At 36.3% G+C, this 27,833-nt stretch overlaps 3 protein-coding genes across 11 annotated transcripts; 1 reads left to right on the top strand and 2 right to left on the bottom strand.

Moving 5' to 3' along the window:
• Window positions 1-610: 610 nt before the first annotated feature.
• On the bottom strand, window positions 611-3,235 carry LOC137745252 (L-ascorbate peroxidase 2, cytosolic). Its single transcript, XM_088681840.1, is given in 10 exon segments — window positions 611-923; window positions 1,060-1,118; window positions 1,251-1,353; window positions 1,570-1,649; window positions 1,768-1,850; window positions 1,937-1,985; window positions 2,610-2,675; window positions 2,821-2,995; window positions 3,102-3,161; window positions 3,163-3,235. Coding segments are annotated over 10 exon segments (750 nt in total). The 5' UTR covers window positions 3,219-3,235; the 3' UTR covers window positions 611-904.
• A 1,837-nt stretch (window positions 3,236-5,072) lies between these two features.
• LOC137745121 (uncharacterized) lies at window positions 5,073-10,634 on the top strand. Of its 6 annotated transcripts, none has more exons than XM_088681417.1 (15): window positions 5,073-5,300; window positions 5,441-5,540; window positions 5,844-5,971; window positions 6,052-6,196; window positions 6,341-6,450; window positions 6,680-6,763; window positions 6,842-6,890; window positions 6,999-7,090; window positions 7,245-7,371; window positions 7,592-7,665; window positions 7,745-8,607; window positions 8,926-9,036; window positions 9,112-9,782; window positions 9,871-10,079; window positions 10,307-10,634. In XM_088681417.1, exons 2-13 carry the CDS (start codon window positions 5,448-5,450, stop codon window positions 9,639-9,641), a joined length of 2,406 nt encoding a protein of 801 aa, XP_088537543.1. In that variant the 5' UTR covers window positions 5,073-5,300; window positions 5,441-5,447; the 3' UTR covers window positions 9,642-9,782; window positions 9,871-10,079; window positions 10,307-10,634. The 6 variants fall into 6 exon arrangements, with proteins under 6 accessions (XP_088537543.1, XP_088537541.1, XP_088537546.1 ...); XM_088681419.1 differs by having other exon boundaries at window positions 5,138-5,292; window positions 5,423-5,540; XM_088681418.1 differs by having other exon boundaries at window positions 5,138-5,300; window positions 5,423-5,540.
• Window positions 10,635-19,056: 8,422 nt separating this feature from the next.
• Window positions 19,057-22,571, bottom strand: LOC137745865 (APETALA2-like protein 3). 4 transcript variants are annotated; one of them, XM_088682073.1, is made up of 10 exons: window positions 21,717-22,571; window positions 21,593-21,618; window positions 21,471-21,501; window positions 21,273-21,360; window positions 21,031-21,176; window positions 20,738-20,782; window positions 20,515-20,630; window positions 20,290-20,426; window positions 20,034-20,150; window positions 19,057-19,681 (listed from the first exon to the last, which is right to left on the bottom strand). In XM_088682073.1, the coding sequence occupies exons 1-10, from the start codon at window positions 22,175-22,177 to the stop codon at window positions 19,403-19,405; spliced, it is 1,446 nt and encodes a 481-aa protein (XP_088538199.1). In that variant the 5' UTR covers window positions 22,178-22,571; the 3' UTR covers window positions 19,057-19,402. The 4 variants fall into 4 exon arrangements, with proteins under 4 accessions (XP_088538199.1, XP_068342000.2, XP_088538200.1 ...); XM_068485899.2 differs by having other exon boundaries at window positions 20,527-20,630; XM_088682074.1 differs by lacking the exon at window positions 20,738-20,782.
• Between the last annotated feature and the right edge of the window lie 5,262 nt (window positions 22,572-27,833).

The raw sequence follows: 27,833 nt of genomic DNA, 5'->3' as shown, positions 1-27,833 counted from the left end.
ACACAAGCATTTGATTCAACTCCTCTCAGAAATCTCAATGAGGTGTATAAACACTACAACTTATGCATGGTTAAACCTGAGAACTTTGATGATGCTGCGCAAGATGATGCTTAGAAAGTTGCAATGCAAGAGGAGTTGAACATGATTGAGAAGAACAAGACCTCGGAATTGGTAAATAGGCCACTTGACAAGCCAGTAATTGGAGTGAAGTGGGTGAACAAGACTAAATTGGACCTAGATGGGTCAGTTCACAAAAATAAAGCAAGATTAGTGGCAAAGGGCTATGCACAGAAGCTTGAAGTAGACTATAATGAGACATTTGCACTTGTTGCAAGGCTAGATATAATAAGGACACTGAATGCTCTTGCTGCAAAGAACAATTGGCAGCTATTTCAACTGGATGTTAAATCTGCATTTTTGAATAGGGTGATAGCAACAGTGAAGCAACTCTGTGTACAAAGGGAAAAGAAAGTGCAAGGATGCTTATAGTATCAATCTATGTGGTTGAATTGATGGAAGAGTTCAAAACTGACATGATGAACAAGTATGAGATGACTAATTTGTGTTTGCTGCATCACTTAAGGGAGTTATGCAAACCGAATCAAGTACGTATCAAAAACGTTAAAGACCTCATTAAACTTACTTCAATTGGGGAACTATACCACCATTAAAAATGTAGGCAATGCGATATTATAATGCAATCTCCCTAGCATTGTTCATTATGAGTACACATGTGACAATGCATAATAAGCAGCAAATGCTACCATAGTATTATTACCACACTCACAAGCAGAAAAACTTCCATGGAAAACAACAAACCAAATCTTTTGCAATCAAATATTAATTCTAATCTAGAAAAATGGCACAAGCCAGCACCCCCAACCAATTTACAAATTACAATCTTTTACTCAGCATCTGCAAATCTGCAAAAGAAAGATGTAACACGAGTTAAATTTTTAGATTTATAAATAAATTGAAAAACAAAGATACAACCTGAACGACTATCAGGATAATAATGGAAAACAAAAGAAAGTACGGTTCTAAGTTTCCAGTACTCACCCAAGCTCGGAGAGCTTCAAATGTGCTTCAGCATAATCAGCAAAGAAGGCGTCTTCGTCCTAATTGAAGCAAAACCAAAGAAACCAAAAGTTGGATCAAACGATCATCACTGCAGGAGAGCATATGCATAGACTGCATATGGTAAGCCATAATTTACTCATATTAAGTAGAATAAACAATTAGATACAAACCGCAGCATAAGTCTCGACAAGAGGGCGAAAGACTGGATCCTCGAGAAGAGCTTTATCTGATGGCAGCTGAAGAAGACCTTCTTTCTCTCCACTAAGAAGTTCCCTGTTTGGAAAAATGATAGTAAATCAGAATGACAATTACTACTTAACTCTTGATTACCATCTTTTCCTTATCACATTTACAAATCGTTAGTAGTACCAATATTAACATACACATAGTGAGACGGGATAATTAGATGACTTGCAGTGTAAGATTCCATTTAATCTGCAAAGTGCTATTAATTCAGCAATAGTAAAACTGAATGGAATGAATCTTTACTTGAAATAGGAGTTGTCGAAAATAAGAGGGTTGGTTGTCCAGGGTCCCTCGAATCCAGAACGCTCCTTGTGACACCTACCCTGCAAAAAAAATTCCAAATACACAATCATTCAGTAGCTGTACATGTATGATATCTTAGGAATGGTGAACTCTACGCTAAATTATACAGAAAGAAGAATGTGTCGTTCACAGACAGACCAAGGTGTGTCCACCGGATAATGCAACAATGTCCTTGTCACTAAGTCCCATGTGTCCAAAGACATCCCTCAGATGATCCGAACCTAGAGCACCAACACATAACGAAATAATTAGAGACATTGATCTTACAATCATACAATTGAAATTGCAAGATTTAGTAGCTATTAACCTTTGGTGGCATCTGGCAAACGACCTTCTGGTGGTGGTTCTTGTTTATCCTAAAATTAGCACACAAGGTTAGATGATTCTAGGAATAAAAACAAGTTAGACCAATGATTATTATTTGACTCTATCCTTAAGTGTGGCCTCGTTTAGTGGTTTGGATTGGATTGCATTGGATTGGATAAGATAACTCACTCGATTAGTTAAGCTAGAACAAGAAATGGATGCCAACTCCCAAATCTTATCCAAGTAGTCGTAGGTAGAAGATGAATACTTCTCCCTTCCTCACCTTCCAATCCTACCAAGGTGGAAGGCCTTCATATATATCTAATCCATCTTCTACCCTCAACTTTAACAAGGTTTGGGAGTTCAAATCCACTTTTTGCTACATTAAGTCTAGCAAGCTATCAAATTCAATCCAATACTATCTACCAAACGAGGCCGAAGAGTGTAAACCAAATATTGCATTGTTAATGTCATTAGAGCCAAACTTCAGCAGACCAAGTTCTTAAATCCTACCAAACTTCTGATTATTATAAAGGGGTGACAAAATTAGTGAACAAATCATAGCGTATAAGTTATAAATAAACCAAAATATAATTTTTCCATTCACAATATTGGACATTAAACATAATAAAAAAAATCATAAAGTTGCAGAGAAAAAACAAGGGTTTACTTACTGGTCTACCAGGGTGGAAAGGAATCTCAGGCCCTCCTGTAACTTCTACAGCAACAACTCCAGCCAGCTTCAATTCACAGCAAAACATACATAATTTCATTATTACGACAAAACTAATCACATTAAAAACAAGATTAGGATTCAATGATTAATTTAGCGTCGACTATTGCTTGAACAAGTAAGACGAATTCTCTCAACGGATAGATATATACCTGGTAGAAGTCTGCATATGAGAGGATCGGAAACTGCTCCTTGATCGGCTCCAGAAGCCTAACCGCGATATCAAGACCGTTGTTTGCTTCATGAGCGAGCTCCTCCGGGTGCCTGATGGTCCCAAACGGTCCTCCAGTCTTCGTGTTTATGTCAAACGTACCAGCTGAGTGCCATCTGCGCCCATCATTCAAAAGTTCCAACATTTAACACCCGCTCGATCGTTGCCAATGACAGAGAGTCAAATTTTGAGAAATATAGACAGAGGTTTCTTAGCACTTACGCCAACCGGAGGACTATCGGAGCACAGTGCTTCTCGGCGATGAGCCCTCGGAGTTTTCTTGCATTTTTCTACCGCCTTCTGGTACTCCTCGCTCACAGTCGGGTATTGTTTCACCATGTTGTCAATCAATCTTTTCACACCTAAAAATTATACAAAGCTAATCGTATTACTCAGCACGATTAGTTTCCAAATCTCATCGCCGAACTGATCAAAATCAAATATTTTCGAATATATCTATCAAATATTAACCATTTCCAGTAAATAATGATCATATAGTGATCAAATACTGAAAAACAATCTTTTACGTACCAATTGGAATTTATAAAAAAAAATAAGCAAAAAACAACTTACAATCAAGAGTATCTAGCTAGCTAGAAAGAAGCAATTGCCACGGTTTTGAGGCTTTGAACACAGCGCAGGTCTCAGGAGAGAGTTTCAGACACAGAACAAATGCATATATAGGAAGCGTATTTTGGGGGAGACGAAGGTTCTAGAGATCGTTTTTGTATCCGGGTGCTGAACCAACGGCCAGGATCATGCCTAGTAAGCGAGTGCTGAGGTGTTCTCTAGCGGCGGGAAAGAAAACAGAAACTTGGAATTCGTCGGGCCACGTTTCGCATGGAGAGTGGTGTGGAGGTGGACTGAGATTTGTTCTGTTGGTCAAGGGGGTACTAGTTGTTTCGAGAGAGAACTTTTTGAGTTGTGATGCAGAGTCATGGATGATTGGATCATTTGAGCAGTTTCTAGAGACCATTACAATCTAAATTAACCATGCTATCGAGTGGAACATATAAACACAAGTGGTTTATAACTCAATTAATTAAACAACGTTCATTTTGACATCTAAAATTTCGTGACAAAATCTCTTTTTTCATGGTTTAATTGAGTTTCTTGTAAATTATCATCTCGTTTGTTAAAAAAAAATTATTATATATATAAACAAATAAATATACAAAAATACTATTCTTACCATCTATTTGTATCATTATTTGAACCAGCTCTCTAATACAGATGGGACCAACATGCGTTAGCGGGTTCTACTTTTATTAGAGAGGTGGTACAACTAGGTGATAACTGTAGCATTACTCATAAATATATGTTAAAATATAAAAGGCTTTAGCAAAGTTTGATTGTCTACGGACCAGTTTTGAGTGAAGACAATCAATTAGTGTATTTCAGTAAAGTTGTAGCATTACTCATAAATATATGTTAAAATATAAAAGGCTTTAGCAAAGTTTGATTGTCTACGGACCAGTTTTGAGTGAAGACAATCAATTAGTGTATTTCAGTAAAGTTTTAACTTGTTGGGAAAGTCATTGTGCTTCTTTGATTTATTTTGCCTTTTTTTTTTTTTCTATAGAAGGATCCTCCAACGTCCCTTATATAATCATGCATGGATAAAAGGGAGTTTTATCAAAACACTTCTGGTACTATTCATTTTTAACGAAAATAGTCACTTCTGATACTATTCATTTACAACACCTTTTTATCTTTTTGATTAAAACTCAAAGTTTTCAAGTATTTTTCATTAATTTTCCTTTGATAAAAACATGTAGAAGATCCTAGTCCTATTTTGTTATTCTTTCTTCTTTTCTATTCTTCCTGTCAATGACACGTTGGAGAGAAATTCTAAGGTCCGACACCTCGATTATGTGTACGTGTTCCACTTTGGCCTCACCTCCTCTCACACCAACTCCAATCCGATTTCCCTACCCAGAAACTTCTCATCGTTGTGGTAACCTCTTTCTTGTGGTCTTCACTTTGTTTTTAATAACACAGGTGCAATTTCTTGTAAGTAAAACTTTTGTTACAGAAAAAGCCCATCCCAAAAAGCCATGAAGCCCATTTCAAAACGCCATGAAGCCCAAGCTCATCCCAAAATTTGCAGTCAAAGCCCAGCCCAAAAAATAGTTTGCTGCTCGCGGTTAGGGTAAAACCTTTTATAAACGTTAGAAAGACACGTCATTAATCGAGTGACACAGGTCACTCAACGCGCTAAAAGCCACCAAAAAAATGCTCGTTCTGCCTACACGGACACAAATCCAAACCCTCAAACCTCTTTCTCTCTCCTCTCTCTCTCTTTCTCTCTCTCTCTCTCTCTCTCTACTTTTCCGTGCTTTATCCTATCCAGGGTTTCCTCCCCTGCACTCCATTTCCTGCTTCTCGTCCTTCTCCTTCTCCGTCGCACACTGTGAGTCTGTAAGTCTTCGCTTCAATGCCTCTGAGCGACGTCGTTTGTATAGTTTTGGATTTGGATAGTCCCATTTCAGTGTCAATGTGCAACAATTGCGTTGTTTGGTACTGATTTTGTAATGTTTAAGGCATTGTTTGTTTCTCAGGAAAATCATGAGTGAAATCGGAGAGAAAACGTGTCCGATATGCGCTGAGGAGATGGATTTGACGGATCAGCAGCTGAAGCCGTGCAAATGCGGTTATGAGGTCTGAACGAAACACTAACCCTGTTCACTTGCTCGTTTTGTTTATCTGTAATTTTTTTATTTTGTTGCAAATAAGAACTTGATTCTCTCTTGTTGCAATGTGTTTATTTACTGGTCGATTTTTAGTGTTAAAAGTCTGGATGGATGAATGTGTAAATTTGATGACATTGTAATTCAAATAATTGGCGAAAGATTTGATTCTTCGGTTAGTTTTTCATGGTATATAACTTTGTGTTCTGATTTATGTGGCACTTCTATGTGGACTTACTCTAATTCCTTAATTGTTCACCATTTGCGGGCGCAGGTATGTGTTTGGTGTTGGCATCACATTATGGAAATGGCAGTGAATGATGGAAAGGAGGGTCGCTGTCCATTATGCCGTACACCTTATGACAAAGAAAAAATTGTTGGAGTGGCGGCAAATTGTCAAAAGTTGGTATAGTTTCAGGTTAATGGATGTTATTATGTGACAACTGATATGTTGAGGATTGAAACTGTTCCCCCTTCAACAGGTTGGTGGCTGAAATTAATGTGAAGCGGAAACAGAAGAAACCCAAGGGATCTGAAGTAAAGAAGCAGCATCTTACTGATGTTAGAGTTCTCCAACGGACCCTAGTATATGTGATTGGAATACCTCTTAACCTAGCGAGTGAAGATGTGAGTAGCTATTATCTCATTGCCCTCAAAATATTTAAGTAGGGACCTAGTGTGGACATAATCTGATGTCTTATTGAATTTGTATAATCTTGTACTTTCATAAATGTAATTCTGATATTCAATTTTTTTCTTCGGTTTTACTAGCTTCTCAAGCGAAGGGAGTATTTTGGCCAGTACGGAAAGGTTTTGAAGGTTTCTATCTCTCGTACAGCAAATGGGGCTATCCAACAGGCTCCGAACAACAGTTGTTGTGTGTAAGTGTGCATACCACTTTCAATGTCTTAACTTCACCTGCTTGATGTGGAATGTAGTATTTATTTAAAATTTTCTTTTGTTCTAATCAAATATTAATAGGTCATGATCCTCTTTTTTACGTAATTATTGCATTTTGGTAAAAGTTTGTTTCTTTATTCGGCATGGTGGCTGGTTATCAAGGGTATATACTTCTTTCTTTTGTAATAGTGGTTCAATTCCTTCTGCCAGGTATGTATCATACTCAAAAGAATATGAAGCAGCTCGGTGCATTCAATCAGTACACAGTTTTGTGTTAGATGGTCGATGCTTGAGGTAAGCCTGTGTTGTTATGCATTAAGATTATGGTGCTTAGATAGCAATGTTTGACTCTTTTGAGTTTTGAATTTTCAGGGCATCTTTTGGAACCACAAAGTACTGCCATGCATGGTTGAAAAGTGTGGTAATTACCTAAGTTATTTCATCTGTGTGAGTTTTTCTTTTTTTTTTTTTTTGGCAAAAGGAAAACATTGTTTTATCTTCTTTGAAAATAATTCTTTTGCTGGTTCAGCCTTGCAACAATCCAGATTGTTGGTATTTGCATGATTTTGGTTCTCAGGAAGATAGTTTTACCAAGGATGAATTGCTTTCAGCCTTTGAAAGGTATATGAGAGGTGCAATCCCACATATATTCTGTACATTTGAAATATCCAATAGATTTCAATGCGTGCATTATGCATTTGCCTTGTTTGCGCTTTCATGGTTCTTTTCTCAATGGTCAATATTATATTTTAACCCGAACACTATTGTTTCACAGGAGTAAGGATCACCAAAATATTGGTGTTACAAATAATTTGAATCGGCATTCAGTGAAAGGCTTACCTCCCCCAACTGCTGAGAATAGCAAAGCCGAAAGGTCATCAGCTACTAATCATCCATCAAATGTAAGAGTCTGCATGTGTTTTGGTTTGCTGATTTGTTGTGATAAATAGTTATATTATAGTGCCAGAAAAGGTAGAAGGCTTGTGAAAAAAAATGTATGATGTCATCAAGATAAAGGATCGTAAGAATCATAAAAAATGCATGATTACGAGTTTTTAAGTTCTGGATGCTTTGTTATGCACTTCAATTATATTTAACCTTTGATATATCACATTTCAACAGATTACTGGGAATGAGGTTAAGAGTTATCGTGCAGATGGTGACCCCAGAACATCTATTCCTGCAATAGCACCTTGGTATCTAATCTCATGATCTGTGGCATCTTAACTTTGATCCTGTGTTTTACAACTAATTTTGTCTGGTTATCTCTATCAGGGTCATGCAAGTCACCCCTAGTGTGCCCCCAGCAACAAGTTCTCCAGGTTCTGAAAGGCCTCTTTATCAAAATCCTGAGAAATCAAGTGATCTTCATCCCCTTTCATCAGAAGTGGTACGCAATGAAAGTTCTACCCACAATGTAAGATCTGAAGAAAGCCGTGAGTGGCTAATGACCGAACAGGTTATCACCAAAAATGGTCAAGCAGCTATATCAAATACAACTTCTGGAGCTCTAGCAGAAAGAGCTCCGGTCAGTGTAACTTCCAACAAAAACTTATGTTGTCCATTACAAAACAATGGCATTGAGCGGGGTAGCAGAGCAACATCCACCAACTTGATCAGCAACAAAAACAGTTATTGTTCATCATCAAACTTATCAGATAAATCCATTGATATCCAAGGCAGTAGCGTTGCTGAATTGTATAGAACATATGAACCTACCAGTGTGTTACCTGAGATGGGATTAGGGAAGTACTCGAGAGGGTGTGAAACCAATAAGCCCAGCATTCACCGCAGTCTTTCTCCAGATATTGGAGAGAGTGGCATAATCTCAAGTATTTTGACCATGGACTTGGATGCACCTGACGGTTCTTTATCTCCTCTTCACAATCTTGTAAAGTTGTTGAGTGAAACTGATAAAGAGTGCAGTCTCCTCAGAGTACAAAATTCACGAAAACTGCTTGATAAAAAGCAGTCCAGGTTCTCATTTGCTCAACAAGAGGATTCTTGTGATAATGATATATGGAATGCATCCAAGGACTACGCCTTATCTGGTTTGATGGGTAACAAGGAGTACTTCGTAGATGTAGAGTCTAATAAGTTTCTTGGGGTTCCTTCTTTTACGTCTTCTAAAGTATCAGGTTTGTATCTGTTAATATGCCTTATACATATTTCTGTATAATGATGTTTGCGCTGTCTGATGAACTCTTTTTTACCCTTCTCTTGGTTATTTGTTTTTTCATATAGAGCTGGTATAATTTGCATTTGTAGTTCATGATTTGTAATTTCTCTTAAATCTCTAGCTCAAATTTATAATTTCTTAGCATTTTCTGGAGCTTTTTTCAAATACTCCTCTCCCCTCAGCATTGTTTAATATCCTCATTTTTATGTTAGAATATATGAATATTCAAATTTAATATTTTTTTCTTCCATTTCTCTGTCATATCTGACCGTCACAGAAGTTCCTCGTTCAATTGCGCCAGGATTTTCAGTGCCAAGTAGAGCACCACCTCCAGGGTTTTCTTCTCATTTGAGGCCTAGGAGGGTGGATCAGGCTTTTGACAGTTCAGGTTGGCTGGTTCTTGTGATGTTTTGTGAATTTTCTTTCCAAGATTTATTCTAACCATCCTGCTTCTGCCTTACAGTGAATCACTTGTTGCAACCATCATGTATACCAACTGGTTATTCTGGTATTAATGGGAATGTCGAGATCAATGATCCAGCAATTCTGGAAGTCAGTGAGGAACTATTGGCAAGAGGGTTGAGTAAGAGGGCAAATTTATCTCAGTTTAACTCTTCTGAGCCAGATGCTAGGCTCCATATGCTGAGACAGCAGTCAACTTCTGCCCCACAGAACTTAGGATGTCAAGACCACTTCATGAACTACTCTTACCTAAATGATGCACAAAGAATTACTACACAGCAGCCAGATCAATTCCAGCCCAATCCATCTTCTTCATTTGTGCAACCCACCAGTCAACACTTCAGTGACATGCATTTATCAAATAATGATTGGGTGCAATGGAATCGGGTCAATAGTGTTGCCGATCTTGGTATATCAGATCTACTGAGAAACGATCGACTGGGATTTAACAAGCTCATTCCCTGTTATGAGAATAAGCAGTCTCCAACAAGTTACTTTAGTCATCTAAACAACAGATCATTTGAAATGTGAAATTTTCGGTTGCTGGAGTTTCTCTTCCACGCTTGACTGGGGTCAAGTGTGACTGAGTGGATTACCCGGTTGATGTTAAATTTTCCCATGTGATGGAGCTTCATGTTTTGAGTTCCATCCAAAGTTAATAAGTATTGCCTAGTAAGGATCAACCTTTGTCTTTCTTTTTGTTGGAATTTGATGTTTCCCGAAAAGACAGTAATGGGTTTAAGGATTACTGCATTGACAGAATGGAACACACAGTGGGAAGGAGGTTTATGCATTCATTTGGTAGTAATAGGCCTCGAGTATCAACATTCCTGGTCTGTCTGGGTAAGTGTCAATGCAGTGAAAAGTCTCCATATAGCGAAGGCACATGTTACCTAAGCAGGGAAATGGATATGCTATCATTGGTATGAGGGAACACAGATGGGTGATTGACGAGTTATATACGTTGCGGTGTAGACTATAGTGACTGCACTACGGGCATATGCTTATATGCAAGTATGACATCTGTCCGAATATATTAAAGAAAATCATAATGCGGTCCAAATGTCTGAAAAATTCCCCTTAATTCTTGTAAATTTGGTTTTTTTTTGTTTGCGGAGAACAAATTAAAGTTGGCATGTCCGGAAAAATGCTTCTCAACATAGTAATTAGTTATTTGTCTTGTTTTGTTTTTGCAGGCAGAGTTGAGGGCACTGATATAAACAAGGCCGTCCGTCTTTGTTTACTCAACTCGGTGGATGAATCTGATGTTACCCAATATCGACCTTTGTTAAAGATTGATTACTTTCGCTAGTGAGCAAGTGTACAATTACGACAAATGAATGCTGAACTGAAAGTTGTGTTGGTGGTACTGATTTGGCTGAATGTTATGGCATATACTGTCAGAGACCGTTAAGTAGGGGAGAACCTTGGCTATCCCCGAGCGTGTACACCTGATTCCGGTTAAGATGTTCTGTATTAAGTAAAGTACTCTAGAAGTATCATTTGTGTGCATCTTTGTTTTCATTTTTTCTCCTGTTTTTCTAATCTCTCATCCATTTCTAACCCTTGAACTATTATTTTATTCTAATCTCTCGTCCATGTCATAATTTTATTGCTGGTTATAGATGACAAGTAAGAATTGACGATGAAAAGGTTAATTTACTCTTGAATTTGATATAATAGTGAACGGAATCTAATAGTAAGGGGTTAATTGGCTGATTTCAAATGGTTCAAGAGGTTAATTTATGAAAAAAATAATTTTAATGGTCAATTTAACTAAAGTAATGATTTAGGGGGTCAAATGGCATTTTACTCTTTGTAGTTCGTTTAGGCCTCGTTCCTCTTTTTTTTTTTTGGAGTTTTAACGAAAAAAACGTGGTACTATTCATTTTAACGAAAAATCATATTTTTACATTAAAAAGTCAAACTTAGTACTATTTACTTTATCTTTTATTTTGTCTTTATCGTTAAAACTCAAAATTTTCAATCTCTTTTCATTAGTTTTTATTATTTTTTATTTTTATAGGCATTTTGCTTGCACGCATCTAATTTAGGTTTGCTTTTTTAGGGTTGGTCCAAAAGCATTTGCCTTTTCTAGGTCATCGGGGACAATTATTTTACTAATTAATAACTAATACTATATATATATATATATATATATATATATATATATATATATATATATTTGTTTGTAAATGAAATTAGAAGAGGTTAGAAAAATCTTCTATGAACATTACAAAAGGCAGAAGAGGAATTTTCAGAAGGAAGAAACTGCTTTAACATCAACAACTAACCCGGTGTCTTGGGTGGGATAGAAAAATGAAAGCATAAAACAAAAAGCAGTATGTCATCTTTGACTAAAGGAAGTTGAATCGAGGATCGGAGGATGGTACGATCCCTTGGGCACCCTAGATGAACGAAGATTCAACGTGCACCTAGCCTCATGTAACTACGTGTTTTGTGTTTCATCTTTTGCTAACATAAGATTGTCTGGATGCCCAGTGAAACATGAGCACCGTAGACATAGTGTTAAAGAAATTAAACTTTGAATGCCCGATTTTTATATATAGGTATTACATCCACCTGGATCATTACGAAAAGTCTTAACAACTTCAAAATTCACTATTGCCTTAGCATGATCGAGGCGAAAATAATTGTCTATACGGACAAAATTCACTATTGCCTTAGCATGATAGAAGTGAAAATGATTGTCCATACACACAAAATTCACTATTGCCTTAGCATGATCGAAGTGAAAATGATTGTCCATATAGGCAAAATTCACTATTGCCTTGGCATGATCGAGTTGAAAATAATTGTCTATACGGACAAAACTCACTATTGCCTTAACATGATAGAAGTGAAAATGATTGTCCATACAAACAAAATTCACTATTTCCTTAACGCGATGCGATTTCAAACTATGATCTCACACAGTACCATTAAAATTTAAACTCAAATAAGCTTTAGATTTGATACAAAAATCAGATTTTTATCCACCAAATGAGCCCTAGTGGAAAACCCAAGCCTTGATAACGGAGAATTAAGCACATAACCGTGGAAGCTATCTTGAAACCCTCGAAGCCCCCACCTCTCGAAGGTCCAAAGGAGGTCCTCCTGAACCGCCACTCCAATAATTCAAACGGTCACTCAGAAGGGTCGGCGTGCAGTAAAAACTCGCCATTGGGGACTTAATATGTTTGCCTTTAAAAAGTGAAGCTCTTGCAGATCCGCAGAAGAAGAATGATCAGCGGGTAAAAATCTCAGTCATCATTCTTTCTGGGAGGTATATAAACCCAGTAAAAATAAAAGGATAAATTGCGGAACTATCATCCAGTTGAAATTGACCTCTTAAATTTTGTTTTTTTTTTTTGGTAAATTAGCCTCTTGAACTATTTATAATCAGTTAATTAACCCTTGTTGTTAGATTGCAAAATCAATTCCATCAAATTCAAAAGCAAATTAGTCATTTCATTATCAATTGTTACTTGTCAATTATAACCACTAATAAAATTTTGACACATGGACACAAAATAATTCAAAAACATATAGCATAATGAGAAAACATAAAATAAAAAATAAAAAAACCAAACATTTACATAACAGATCATTTCAAATTGTCATTACATATTATTTTGTTCTCAAATGTCATAAATTTATTGATATTTATAGTTGACAAGTAAGAATTAATAAAGAAAATATTAATTTTCTTTTAAATTTGACCAAATAAGGGATGAAATCTACCGACATTTAGCCAATTAGCTGATTTTAAATAGTTTAAGAAATTAATTTACTAAAAAAAATTCAGATGGTCAATTTTAATTAAAGTAATGGTCAAATCGTAGTTTACGTAAAATAAAATGCTAGGTTGGTAATGGTATATAGGCTGCTCTGACGGTGACTCGTCAATGTTTTCATCCCACTTAAGATTCGATCGCATACAGTTGAGGACTGAGGAGGTACAGAAAAAATGAAGATGGATGATGACGTGTCGCGTGTTCTGGGTTTGCATTATTGTGAAAGGAAACCTAGGAGGAACCCAGGTCTATTTGCATGCAAGCCCTAGTGATAGACCTTCTGGACTGGACCACTCTACTCATCTCTTCTGCTGCTGCCACACCATCATCTACAAACAAACATATATAAACATATGAGCCTAAGATCAGCGGATCAAATGATTCGGACCTTTAAAATTTTATTTAATGATCAAAAATTGCTATAACGTTTAAAGAGTCAAAGTAATTGACCGTTAAATAAAATTTCAAAGATCTGAATCACTTGATCCGATGATCTTGATAGAAGAGATCCGAAGAACGTACTAGATGTAGAGGTTTAGGTTTTAGAGATAGCGTGGTGAAAGTACTTGTTTGTACTACTACTGCATGTACGTACTCTGTTTCAAATAGTAGCAAGGACGTAAGTACAGTGTGGTAATGCATTCCAGACGTCCCCGCGACGTTGTTTCACGACCGGGAAGAAAAGTAACGCTACACTTAACAAATTATGTACCAAATTACGTGGCGATTTGGGCTAATTATTTGTTTAGCTCTCGTTCCTTAATTTCTAGAAAGTGATTTCAAATTATGAATTGGATTTTTGAATATTACTCTCTGAAAAATATTAAATTTTTAAAAAAATATTCTCATTATGTGAAAATTTTAAAAAGATTGAACATTAGTCTTTGATTGCACATGAGATTTTCACCTCATACCGCCTTTCATTTAATTCTTTTAAAGTCATTGGATCATTTTCCTTGTTCGAAAATCTCTTTTCTTATTGTTTAGCTAGACTATCTTACAATCTAAAATGTGTATTATTAGATTGTAAATCTAAAAGTTAATTATTTTCAAAATGTTCCGATTCAGGGTATCCAGACAAGCACTTAATATCGTGATGTAGTTTAGACTGTTGAGTAATGATTCAATGTTGTGCACAAGCCATGCATGTGCATAAATAGTGCCACTGGAAAGTAAAATACTCCCAACCGCCCATGCAGTAAATGCAAAGAGTGCCCTTCGCGTGCAGGGTAGTGCACAGAGAGGTAGCTTACTAGGCAACACTTTTTTTTTTTTTTTTTTAAAGGTGTGCTACCCACACATCTTTTTTTACTTCTCACACACTTCTTATTAATTTATGTTTTTTTTGTCTTATTCAATTCATCTGATTCGAAGGCTGAAAATTAAAAAGGTGTGTGAGAAGTAAAATAGGATGTGTGAATATCACACCCCTTTTTTTTTACAAGAATTATTTTTTGAGAATCTTAATGAAATACTTTTAGTACTGTTCACTTTAAATTTTAAGGAAAACTAATGAAAATGATTTGAAAATTTTGAGTTTTAACGATAAGAACAAAATCAAGGATAAAGTGAATAGTACCATGTTTGACTTTTTAATGTAAAAATATGGTTTTTCGTTAAAGTGAAAAGTACCGTAAGTTTTTCGTTAAAACTCCCTAAATTTTAAGAACATTTTTATCTTGAAAAGTCACTTCTGATACTATTTATTTACATATTTATTTTGTCCTTATGATTAAAACTAAAGTTTTTGAAAACTTTTTGTTAGTTTTTAATTATTATTATGAATTATTGTTTTCATAAGGCAATAGTTATTGAGAAAAATGCCTTAATTATTAAGAATGATGACATCTTTATGCAGATTTTTTAGTGGTTATTGAGAAAAAGTTCTCTATATATTTTTGGATTCGTTTCAGTATTTCCTATTTTCTATCTGTATCATCACATTACTATATTTCTTAATGAATTAAATCAAGTGATTATTGTCTAAAGTTCTTCGATATGCCATGTAACTATTTCATTACCAAAGTTTTTTTTATCTTGTTTTGCATCCACGTCTATGCGATTTTAGACACACACAAAATCCCCTACTCCACTCCTGATTTTTTATCTTCACCAGAAAATGATAGACAAAACAAAAGGGATTGAGACGAGTTCATTGAGAAGGGCACTAGCTAGCCAGCTAGGGTTACTTTGATGAGTTGTTGTTCAAGATCTAGCTAGCAAATAGCTGCAGTGGCATCAATGAACAGTACTGAATTAAGAGTTTGGTTGATTACCCGATGTGGAAACTAATCATATGTATCCAACACGATCCTTTCCGGTTGTTTTGGTAAGGATTTTGAAGATCGGTAAATTATATCAGTTTATCGTATATTGTGCAATCAGTTTTTATCAGATTTTTTTTTATATTTAATTTTAAATAAAAATATTTAAAATAATTTTTTACTGCACGATATACAATAAACAGATATGATTTACTCGGAATTCTCATAAAGATGATTTAGCGAGAATTCGGATTCCATATATATATATATATATATATATATATATATATATGCAACACCACAAATTCTATAAACATAAAATCTAATATAATATAATACATAAATAAAAAAAGCGATTGCAAATTGTTGAGAATGAATCTCACATCGATGGAAAAAATGACCTTACTTGGGCTTATATACAAGTTGGGCTACTACTCATATTACCAATTGATTTTATGGTAAAACTTCAATTTTCTTCATGATATCAGAACAGATTGTCCCACGTGTGAAGTCTAACGGTCACACAAGCTTCACGTCACCTCTTTATATTGTCTACATGTTAGGATTGAAAATTCACCACATATGAGAAAGCGTGTTAAGAATAAATATCACATTAATAAAAAAATTGAGCTTGCATAAATTTATAAGTGAATTAGATAACTTCTAGTATTGTTAATTAATTTTATAATATAACCTCAATTTCTTCACAAATCGCGAGGTGATACATTTTGGATATAAATAGAAAACCTTGTATGACAAGCCCACAGCCTATCCTTTCCTGGTCTGCCCTATATATAACCCCCTACAAGTTTGCAGTCTGGAGAGGGAAACAGAGAGATCTTAAAAGTGACCGAGGAAAAGATATTTGTATAAAAGGGTAACAATTTTGGCACTTCCACTTAAGACAAGATTTTGATACTATGTATCAAATACTTCCCGCATTTTTTGTTTATTTCTTTCTTTACATGTTGTCTAGTGATATTTTTTTTTTAATTATAATTAATAAGTTTTAGATTTAATTATCAATAGAGATAAATTTAAAGCATATTATTTCTAGTTTATTGTGAGATTAAATTAACATTTTTGGCTGATTTGGATCCTTGGCCCAACCCAGTGGTGTTGCTGGAACATAGATCCTCTCCGGATCTAAAAAAAGGGAGCATAAGGATTAAATGATCTGGGCTGTTAAAATTTGATCAAACGGTTACAATTATTATAACTTGTAGATGGACTCCCTGTTTGTAGTCGTTTGATTAAATTTCAACGGTCCGAATTATTTGATCCTTAGGCTCCCTTTTTTTAGATCCGGCAACGATCTGTGTTCGTGCTAATGAAGTAGCCAACTTATTGATAGAGTATGACTACTCAAGGATCAGTTTGTGATGTGGCCAAGTCTTAATCAAAGTAAGACTGTTCGAGGATCAAAATTGATTTCTGATATGATTGGGATTAATTGTTTAAGGATCAAGGTTTATGAACAGAGTATGAATTGATCGCATAATGAGACCATGTTCAGAGTCCTAGTGCAAGTGGAAGAGGCTGAGACAACGCGGTGATAGAGTTTCGTCTGAGAATAATTCTGAGTATATTCAAAGAATATGCCAAAGAATTGAACTATTATCAAAATTTTACAAGTTAGCAGACTTGTCCTTCATGAACCTCACCCTTGTAAATAGAAGTGATTCTGCAACGTACAGAGCCATTTCAACTCAACACACAAACAACTCAAACGCTCTGTGTAAAACCTTATGTCAACCCTGAGAAAAATACAAATTATCCTAACCCCTCTGTCATCACATATTCAATTCGGTTGAAGATCACTGGGTTAGCAAATCGACAAGATATTCAGTTCGGCTAAACATTACTGGAGTCATAGAACTAGTTGGCCTTGAAGTACCTTCAGTTTGGTTAAACAAAACTACTTCTAGTTCGGTTGGTTATCTATCTAAGTCTCAGCCGGTGAAGAGTCTCTAAAAGAGGTCACTTCATTATGTTCCTAACGACGTGAGGTATTCTATTATTTGTTTTTCACAAGTATATTTCAAAATTAGGCATTTAGACAGCCGGACAAAATTCATGGTAAAGACACTCATCTCCTTTGAGTATCTTTGTTCCTTTAACCTGATATTGATTCGGCGCACTTATATTTTTACAAATATAGTGAAAGCTGCTGAACATGGGGTAAAAAATCCTGAACATTGTAGTGAATTAAGTAACCTTATCTTCAAGTTCTATAACCCTAGGCTGAGAGCGTTCCTTCCTAGAATGTAGCCGCTAAGTAAAGAAATCAACAGCGAGTTCGACATCGCACCACCCCATCTATAAAATTATTGACTCTTTTAATAATTTTTCTACACTCAACAATGAGAATGCCACATTCTATAAACTGCGTTTTCATTTTTTTTTGTTGGTGAATTGTATTGTATTAATAAATATAATGGGCAGGTACGTCGAAGGGCTGGGTGCCTTCAGACTACTGGTCTCTTTGGGGGAATCTGAATCGGATTAGGATTTTCTCACATTCTCTTTCTATTCCCTTCCATCCTTTTTTTTAACATTCTTTATTTTCTCTTTTTCTTTTTATAAAAAAATTAATATAAAATGTTAATGTAGCTTAACTGTGATCGTTCAAATAAAAGGAAAATGAATGAGAAAGAAAAAAAGATGAGAGAATCCTACTCTATATATCATGAACGGTTTTTAACAGTTTTACTATTTGAGACGTATAAAGAACAACAGGCTGTTCATACTGCTCATTTATCACAAGCACAAAGTAATTACTCAAAATAATTACGCCATATTCTTATTTTTAATTTTTTACATTTTTACGGACAGGACGAGGATCCTATCTATCCTTTGATCCTTTTGCACTGCGGGCAGATTTGTACCAGCTCCTTGAAGCCGAGAATGATGACACTTTTTACTTTAACTTTGAAACCCCAGCACAGGAAAACAACATGCATAACATGAATTCACTGATGTGATTGATGTGTGGTATTTCATATCAATAATATCTTTGTATTATTGGTATGAAATATTACTGTGACGGTAAATTCGTTCTATATAATATATTTTTCAGCATAGATTGGAGCAACCCCAAGTTGTCTACCTCATTTAGCATCATAAGAAGAGATTTTCACTATGTGACAACTATTTAATTGCACTCGATTTAAATACATGATAATCATCTATGTCAATAGTAGTAATACCAAGGTTCTAAAAGATATTAGGTGCTAGTTGAACGACGGGCAGAGACCTAGCTCCTAGGCGATTTAAATAAGTTTATTTTATATCGTATAAAAAAGTGTCTTTTTATACCTAAAAAAATACATAATTGTATTGAAATACATGAATTACAAAAAAAAAAAATGACATAGATTATGAAGTGTTAGAACATATTGAAAACATGGTAAACAAGCCTATAATAACTGTTCATCCAAATATTCAACGAGTCTCTTACATTTATTTTTAAAAAAATGAAAATGAAGGTTATCAATTTTCTGTCTAAGTGAGAGTCGTGACCTAGGTGGGTCTAAGCGGGCTAGACGGGCGCCTAAGCAAATCTAGATGCCCTTTATCAATTTTCAAACGTCTAGAAATTAATCAGGAAAGTGACCAACTACCTAGCACCTAGTTGGCGCTATGCGGGAATTTTTAAAATAGTGACTAATACTATATATTGATTGCAACTTGCGAATGAGTTTCTCATTGGAAACTCATTCCCGAGTGTGAATCTCTTCCCTTTATTTTCAATTAGTTTAATATAAATTTATATTTGAATTTTAATATTATTAAACCCATGTACCGATATATTTTTTTACAAGTGATAATCTATGCTTAACATTCTATATATTGCGGGAAAAAAAAGAAGCCCCCAATGTGGGATATCAGAAAAATATATAAAGGATTCGCATTCATGCCATAAAGTTACTACAAAGTACAAACGCTTCATAAGTAAAACAAGATTTGAAATTGAACTATTGTAAGCTGCCGAAAGCACATTTTGCTATACCCTCAACTGAAGCATGGAGAACAATGCGACCGCAAATCTATGATCGTCGCCGGCCAAAGGCAAAGCTACCGCAGTTTTTCCATGCCACAAGACCGCGAAGCTTGATTTCATAAGCTTTATGCAATGCAAGCAAAATAAAGTTGATAACTAAACTTCTTTTTATCTTTCCTTGTTACCTTGCCCCCAAAATAGTCCGAGACAACATTTTCCCCTGAAATACTATCCGATCGTGAACTGCTTCTGGTTTTCAGCCTCTGCAATAAAAATGGGGGCTGTTGGTGGTGAATACGGTGAAAATTGGTGGCGGAGAATCGCCTTGTTAGGGAAATGAAGTTGAGTGACAGCTGATGACGATGAAGTGGCTGTTGAAGAAGGGAATCCTGATGATGCTGCAGCAGAGAAGAGTGGCATGGAAGTTGGCCCGCCATTCAGGTCTTGGAGTTGCCAAGCCCGACTGGGAAATGAGTTAACATCCATACTCTTCTCCATAGCTCTTTCCTGAAAACAACAAAGACATTGAATTGTTAACAGACACAGTAAATGGCAATAAACAGGACATAAATCCTCTTTGCATTCAAAGAATTTGTTCACATTAGCGTAGGGAAGCTTGTGATGCTTCTTCCACAAGTTAAGAAAGAAAGGACCAATAATGTTTAACAACAGAAAGAAATGTAAACCCAAATAGTAAAATTTCACTGAAGATTTAACATAAAAACTGCAACAAGTTACATAATCAAATGAAATATTGCAAGGGTCGACAAGAACTAATTAAGGCACAAGAACTAAGGTTTTGTTTCTGATCTGAAAAAAAAAAAAAAAATTGTAATGACTAGAAGTGATGGTAAATTACCATATGAATGGGAAAGAAACTGGAATTCATGTTGCTCATTATAGGAGGCACCTCAGACGCCACCATTGAGCCATGAGAAAGTTGAGACCTCATAGGTGCTGGAACAGAGTTCGCATTCTGTAAAAAGAACAACGAACTGCTAAAAACGGAGTAGCATAAGTTGCATTGTAGACATAGATACAAGATCAAGATCTTCTATACAATAGAAAGGCAAATTGAACTGATAGGGGTAATCATAATTTGATCGCAACATTACCCTTGCTCTTGTGTGAATAGGAATGCCGTCACAGCCTAGCTGAAAAGGAAAGCTGCTCAAATTGATGTTCTCCCTTTGGATTTCAGAAACGAAAGGGGGAGCAATTCCCAAGTTCAGATCAAGATTTTGGTGGCTGCCTGCACCAAGAAAATTTTAGATACATGATTTACTGACAAAAATAAAAGAATAGTTCAATTTGGTATCTTTTGAATTGATGTTCTCCACCAACAATAATACCCTTGTTATTGGCCTCAGACATTAACTCCCCATCATATGAGCTTGAGTCGAAGTTGGTGACTGCTTCTCTTCCATTGCACTCAATGGCAGCCTTGTCATATGCCCTGGTTTCAAAGAGCAACACTATACTGACTTAAATGAATCCCAAGGTCAGTAAGATCTCAAAGTTTAGATATCGAGTAAAATGCTGCCTATATAATATCGTAAAGACCTTGCAGCTTCAATCTCGCTATCAAATAGGCCAAGGTATATATACCTGCAGGCAACCAATGAAATACCGTACCCAATGAAAAACAATTTATCAACACATCCAAACATACATGAAACCAAGCCCCAACTATTTATTGGTCCTTGATGAACACAATTCTTTGTGTCGTTCCCTTGTTCACGTAGCATAATCACTTAAGACCACATACATAAAGGAATACTAAACATCCATGTTACGAAATTTAAGGGACAAACTAATACTTCAAATAAGAACAGTGAAAAAGAACGACTTCTTACTTCTTGCCCAGAAACTGGCCCATACGAGCTTCCCAGCGGCCACATTTGTGCAATGTGACTCCCCTGAATTTCGAGCTTCCTCTAGAGAACCCAGTACTCTGGCGGCGCAGGATATGCACAAATTGTTCCTTTGTAAAATTACTCATCTGCATTACAATCGAAATCAAAACCCAAATCGAAAGAAATGAAACAAACAAGTAAAAACCTGCACATTACATACATATTACACTCCAAAATCAAACCTGCTTAATATCATCCTCATAATCACTGACACTGAAGTTAATATCAGCCTCGGTTCCACGGAATTTGATCGCAGCTCGATCATACGCCCTAACATCATTTTACCACAAACCCAAAATTACCCAAACAAGTTACTAATTGGAACCAAATTTTACATTGAAATATTTACTGTTAACCCTTCTCAGTTTCTTAGTTCTTACCTAGCAGCAGAATGGGCAGTGTCAAATCCTCCTAAAAAATTTCAAAAATTTAAAAATAATCAGCCAAAAAAAATAAATAAATAAAGACGATTAAATGGTGGATTTTGAATCATTTTTCTTACCCAAGTACACTTGTTTCCCGCAATCCCTACAAAAATAGAAAGCCAAAGAGCTCAAATTCAGTGCAGAAACAGAGTATCCAAACAGAGTAATAGGACAACATTATCACCGTAACCAAACACTAACCAAATATGGGATTCCCATCTCCCGGTTCTTCGATAAAACGTAACGCCCCGATACTGCGAGCTCCGGGACCGGGGCCCTCTCCGGCTCTTCTTCACTTGCTGCGGTGGCGCAATCCTCTGCTCCGCAGGAGCATAGTAAATCGGCTCCAGCTCCAATCTGGAACCGGACGATCGTCCCAGCCACTGCTTCTTAGAAGCCGACGACGACGAAGAAGAGCGTACGGATTGGGCGAGCGGAAAGAGCTGGATAGTCCTCCGACCGTCGTAGTGATTAGCGGATACGTCGTCGTTCGGAGCAAGGAAGTTGAGAGTAGCGGAGTTGTCGTCGTCTTCGCCGGCGAGGGTGAGGTTGGAGGAGGAGTTGAAGCTTTCGGAGCTTTCGATCGGGGTGGTGGAGAGAAGCTTGTGGTGGGAATCGGGAACGACGTCGTGGGAGACGAACCCGAGGTTGAGATCTAGCATTGCTGGTGGTTTTGGATTGGGACGTTGATTCAGAAGGCGGTGGAGGAGAAGGAGGTGGGGTGGGGAAAATGAGGGAGGAGGAGAAGGAGCAGGAGAAGGGAGGGAGTCATGGAGCTGCTTTATTTTGAACGTGTTTGATGAAAGTAGGGAGAGAGAATTAGAGGAGGAGATTGTGGAAGAGGCGCCGGCGGGGGATGATCATCTGGAGGCGGAGGCCGGCTGCGTGATTGAGCGAGTCACTGAGTCTCTCTCTTTCATTCATGCACACCCACAAGAAACAGAGGAGTTAATAAAGAAGCTGTTAGAGAGAGAGGAGAGTGGGAGATTAGATTGACTGCTTGGTGATGAAGGAAAGAACAAAGAGGAGACTCACGAGTAATTTTTCATTGTAATCGGAACACCGATACACCATGTGATATAAATTGTAGAAAATTTTATTTTTTTAAGTTATTATTTTTTTACACACATATTCTACTATTTATATAATAATATATCATGTACCATCTTGTGTACTAGTCTATTTTTTCTCCTTTTTATTTTTGGCGCGTGTAGCTTTGCTTCTTTCACAATGCACAACACTCTGGCCTTTGGGTAAACTTATGAAACAAGGTTAATGAAGCGTGGGTTCCACGTACATCAACGGTTAAAAATAGATTATGTAGTGTTTAAATGGCTAACTACACCACAGCTCAAACCGAAAATGGTGTTTTGTAAGGAAACATTGCTGTTAAGTTACTAGAATTGCTAAAAAGAATGCTACAGTCAATCGTTCATTCACTTTAGCTGCTAATATAATTTAGCTAATATACTTTAGGATTAAGAATTCTACGAACGTTGGAACGATTCACCGAATTGTGCTAAGAAATGCAAGTACAAGATACTTGATTAGAGAACAATCATTAACTTGTAATTATACAAGTGAACATTCACTAATAAGGATGAATGTTGTATTTATTCAAAGAGGAGTGGGAACGGTTGTCACATCTTATTTATGTGGGCGTGATTTAGACATCCCTTTCATTTGTCACATCTTATTTTTATATATATATAAAAGAAGCTTTTAAGGGAAGGAATGATTGTTTTAAAAAAAAAAAAATAAGTACATCTTTCCGACCGTTATATTTGATTTTAGTGAAATCTTATGGTTGAGATTCTGTGGTCTATAATTTAATATCAATCATAGAATTTCATTAAAATCAAATCTAACAATCAAGAGGGGTATTCTTTTTTTTTTTTTTGAAAAATAAAATCTCTTCCCTTAAAGGACCTGTATATATACATATATAAATATATAACAATAATTAAAAACTCCATCCTTATTTGTTGGGACTAATTGGGGGAGGGCACATTTTATGCATTTTTCTTTTTAGTCGATGTTATCTACTTTTTTTTTTTTTTATCTTTTGCATACCTTTTTAATTTTTTATTATCGAATCAAATGAATTAAAGAGTATCAAATCACAAAAATTAATTAATAATTTGTGAAAGATAAAAAAAAAAAAGAGTGGATTGCACCTTTCTTCTTTTTTCTCTTTTTTTTATGTTTGCTTGTGAAGTGACAACATATGATTGAATCAAACATAGGAATTAGGTAGGACAGGTAAGATATTGAATAAACCCATTAGACCAAGCAAAGCATGTTAAGATAAAATGATTTTGCCCCTATTTACCAACCACACCAAAGATCAATTAACTATATTTTGTCTAAATGCGGATATGCCGTCCATAAATTTGTAAATATTATTAATAATATCGAATGGATTGAGTTATAAACTCCTTAGAAGTATTAACCTTAACGGACCTTAATTGTACTCAAAATGAACGGTGTAAACATAATACATAAATGTAGCACATTCTTGCTACTCGATATGTTATGCATTTTCAAGTTGGGTAGAGCAGTATTTATACACGTCCTCGAAGTACCTAAAATTGCTTGAAGCCATAACTAGTAGACCAAGCCATATGATATGGGACCAACCAACAACTCTTAATTTAAAGTACATCAATATCCCTTATGATTAAAATTGTTGTTGGGTAAAATTGGAAAAATGAGTACATAATTGGAATTTTATAAAAGAGGCTAACTAAGTGACACATTCCGATCCGGAATGTCCACAAGGACTCCGAATCGAGGCGTTCTGGTTGACACATGAAATGTGACGAAACCATAAAGTATGATAATGTATAAAATGTGAATAAATTAAAATCTAAAAGTGCCTAAGTACACGAGTGCGCGATGAGCGGGTCTAGACCCATTTCACTCGTGATACAGAGCATATGTATAGTACAGTAAGGTAAGATAATGATTATACCATCATAAGAAGACATCTGTACTGAAAAGTGCCACGAATCATCGTCGATACGGAACTCTGTTGCTAGAACCTGGAGGGGTGCAAAAATGAAAAATGTGAGTAAGTGAAACAAAACTTTTCAAACCAATTTCAATTACCAAAGGCAGTAGCCCCTCGTCGTAACACTTGTATAATTTTCCAAAAATAACAGGCGTGACTATAACTTAAAACCATAACCAAAATAATAGTCTCACAATTATGCCGTGTCAAATATCTCAACAAGAATAAGTAACCCAGGTGAAATAAATCAATATGAAATGGCATGTTAACCAGATCCACCTATTGTGGTTTGTACTGCTGAACCAATAGCTCATCAACATGTTAGCCAGAGTCACATCACGTGACCTGTACAGCTGAATCAATAGCTCATCAACATGCTAGCCGGACTCACCTCACATTACTTGTACAGCTAAATCAATAGCTCATCAATTAATGCTAGCACATAAGTCGAAGTCACCTATAGTGACATGTACGACTTATCCATGTCTCATCAATCAATGCTAGCACATAAATCGAAGTCACCTATAGTGACATGTACGACTGAATCAATAGCTCATCAATAATCCCTGCACACGAGTTGGAACCACCTCTAGTGGTCTGTACGATAGGACTGAGTGTAAATAAGTACGCTTAAGTGCTACGATCATGTAAAGACTGTGCGAATAATCGCAGGTCACCTACGAGTCAGAACCACCTATAGTGGTTTGTACGACAGGCTTGTGCACCTACCTTGAATTCAAGGTAAGCGTAAGGTGCGGGAGGTGAACATCAAGTGAAGGATTGTGCCCTGGCCACAGGTGAGAGTACTAACATCGGGGTGCAGGTTTATGAGCTCTAAATGCATCTAATACCGCATGTACGACTCATAGGCAACCTGTACGATAGTGTCGGAGTTACCTATTATTGCAACATGTACGACAATATTGGAGTTGCCTAAAACATAAATGTAGCCATGTCATAACCCCATCATTTCAAATAAAATGTAATCATAACCATGCATCTCACATTTCACAACATATACTCACCTGAACTTACCTGTGCGTTCTGTGTTCACCTTCGCACTTCAAAGCATTCACAATAATTATGTGCCGGTAATATACATATGGATATGCCATGATGCAATCTAAAACTCACCCATACCATAGCATTTTCAAGTATATATAAATATATACAATATGGCGTAAAATGCACAATCTATAACGCTCTACTCTTGAACTATTTATTTTCGGGAATAATTATCGGAGATAAGCCCAACTAGACACTAATTTAATTAACCATCAATACTTACGTTTCCTTACTTCATTTCCTTGATTCCTCACATATTGATTTATGACCAACATTTAACCACCAAAATCATAAGGTTAAATCTCACATTTTCCACCAATATCCTTCGCATTGCTCAATTCCCCAAACAAGGCTATTGTCCCAATTAATTAGTCTCGTTTATTGTATGGTTCCATCTAACGTCTTATTAGACTGTCTACGTACTCTAAACAGAGATCAAGCCATTCGTAGTTCGCACTAGTCCTCCAAAGCATTCACATAAATTATATGAAATATTCAATTTATAAATGTTTGTGGAGATGTCAATCTTATATATACACGATAGAAGGGAAAAGACCCACTCACCTTAGGTCTGCACTACGACTCCCTCGCATGAATATCGAGACAACATGAATTATCGTCGCCTGTGACCAATTATTAAATCACGTCTCAGAGTTCTTACCGATATAATACATAATTTACATAAAACACATCCCTACGTAATATAATCCGGAAGATCTGCATCACGGATCTCGAATCCGTTACTTCAAAGATATACATTATGTTTCTAGAACAACATCCTAAGGTTTCATTACGATCCAATGGTCGAATCTCCCCCAATTGCTAAAACCAATTGACGGTCAACATTTATTTTATGAACTTACAAATTCAATTCATGAAGATCCGTACATCGGATTCCCGATCCGTAAGTTTCTATGGTTCTCAAATATTACGTACTATAACGTATTAAAGTTTGATGACGATCCAACGGTCGGATTGTCGATTCATATAATGACCTTTTAATGTATTGTAGAGAATTTAGGTTCCAACGATCAATCTACGTCATACGATCCTCATGACTGAACTCTAGGCATTTCATTTATCCTAAACATAACATTGATGGTCCTCTGGCCACGCGTCACCGTGAGTGGCGGTCGGCCACCCCGACTTGCCGGAAAATTCAACTATTTCTAAAAATTCTCAAAAATTACAGAAATGAAGATCTCAATGAGCAGAACAACGTTCGTACCTGCCATGAAATCCAAAAGTGGACAGAAGATGGTCAATTTTGCCCACGAAGCCGGCGGGTGCTTAAAGCTTCCCAGTGTCGATTCGTCATCTACGGTGGTCCAACGGGGCCAAGGTTGGTTGGGTTTTGCTCCTAGGATGATGGGCTACAAAGCCCAAGTGGTGGCATCGGCCATCGCTTTGCCATTTTGCCGGAAAAATAAAAAAGGGTAGTTGGAGCACCGTGAGAACCGTCAACTTTCGTGGCCTCAAACCGCCACATGCAGAGGTTAATCAAGGTGGTTCTTGGGTGAATTTTGTAGAGGGGAATAAGAGCTTCAAGATGGCGGTGGCGGCATCGAGAAATTCCACCCGAGTTGGCCAGAATCAGCCTTGGAAGTTGGGTGGTTGCGATGGTGGCGTGCACGAGAAAGCTGGAAGTTTTCTTCCCTTTATTATTATTATTTTTTTTCTGATTTCTGATTGGGCTGCTGCCCTTTTTCTGCCTTTTATCTAATTGGTCATCCTTAACCAATTAACTAACTTTAAATAACCAACTTTAAATGTTCGTAACTATACCGTTATAATGAAGATTAGCAAACGACTTTCGCCTATATGTTCGTACTAACGAGTACTACTTAATACGCTAAAAGAATAAGTCATATGTTTCTCTAAACGATGATTAACGAAAGTCAAAGTCCTTACCTCTATGACATTTTTATCAATTCCCTTGAATATAAATATAAAATTAGAGACGGGTTGTCAGTCTAAGGCTCTTCTCTTAAGTAATAGTACAAATGTTTTGCCTTTGTGACTCGTACTAAATAACACAGCTACCTCTTAATTCGTTAAAGTTGAAAAAATCGGAATGCTCGAAGTTGAAAAAGATTAAAAAACAAAATCGCAAAAAGAACAATAATAAAAGAAAATACGGATGCAACTGCCGTTTATGATTGTGTTTTAAGTTTTAAGTTCAAATAAAATAAAGAAGAACGCCTCACTTTAACATATGCTTTGAAAATCGCCTTTTATGA

Source organism: Pyrus communis, chromosome 12 (assembly GCF_041283825.1).
Source record: "Pyrus communis isolate YQ-2024b chromosome 12, ASM4128382v1, whole genome shotgun sequence".
Classification (NCBI taxonomy): Eukaryota; Viridiplantae; Streptophyta; class Magnoliopsida; order Rosales; family Rosaceae; genus Pyrus; species Pyrus communis.
This window is presented reverse-complemented; position numbering and strand designations above follow the sequence as displayed.

Excerpts from the sequence above, each read along its gene's own strand:
- LOC137745121 (XM_088681417.1), top strand. The coding sequence starts at position 5,448 with ATGAGTGAAATCGGAGAGAAAACGTGTCCGATATGCGCTGAGGAGATG. Across the intron at positions 5,972-6,051 it reads GTGGCGGCAAATTGTCAAAA|GTTGGTGGCTGAAATTAATG; the intron begins GTTGGTATAGTT and ends CCCCTTCAACAG. Across the intron at positions 7,372-7,591 it reads CTACTAATCATCCATCAAAT|ATTACTGGGAATGAGGTTAA; the intron begins GTAAGAGTCTGC and ends ACATTTCAACAG.
- LOC137745865 (XM_088682073.1), bottom strand. The coding sequence starts at position 22,177 with ATGCTAGATCTCAACCTCGGGTTCGTCTCCCACGACGTCGTTCCCGAT. Across the intron at positions 21,361-21,470 it reads ACTGCCCATTCTGCTGCTAG|GGCGTATGATCGAGCTGCGA; the intron begins GTAAGAACTAAG and ends AAATGATGTTAG. Across the intron at positions 20,427-20,514 it reads TAACAAGGGTATTATTGTTG|GCAGCCACCAAAATCTTGAT; the intron begins GTGGAGAACATC and ends TTCTTGGTGCAG.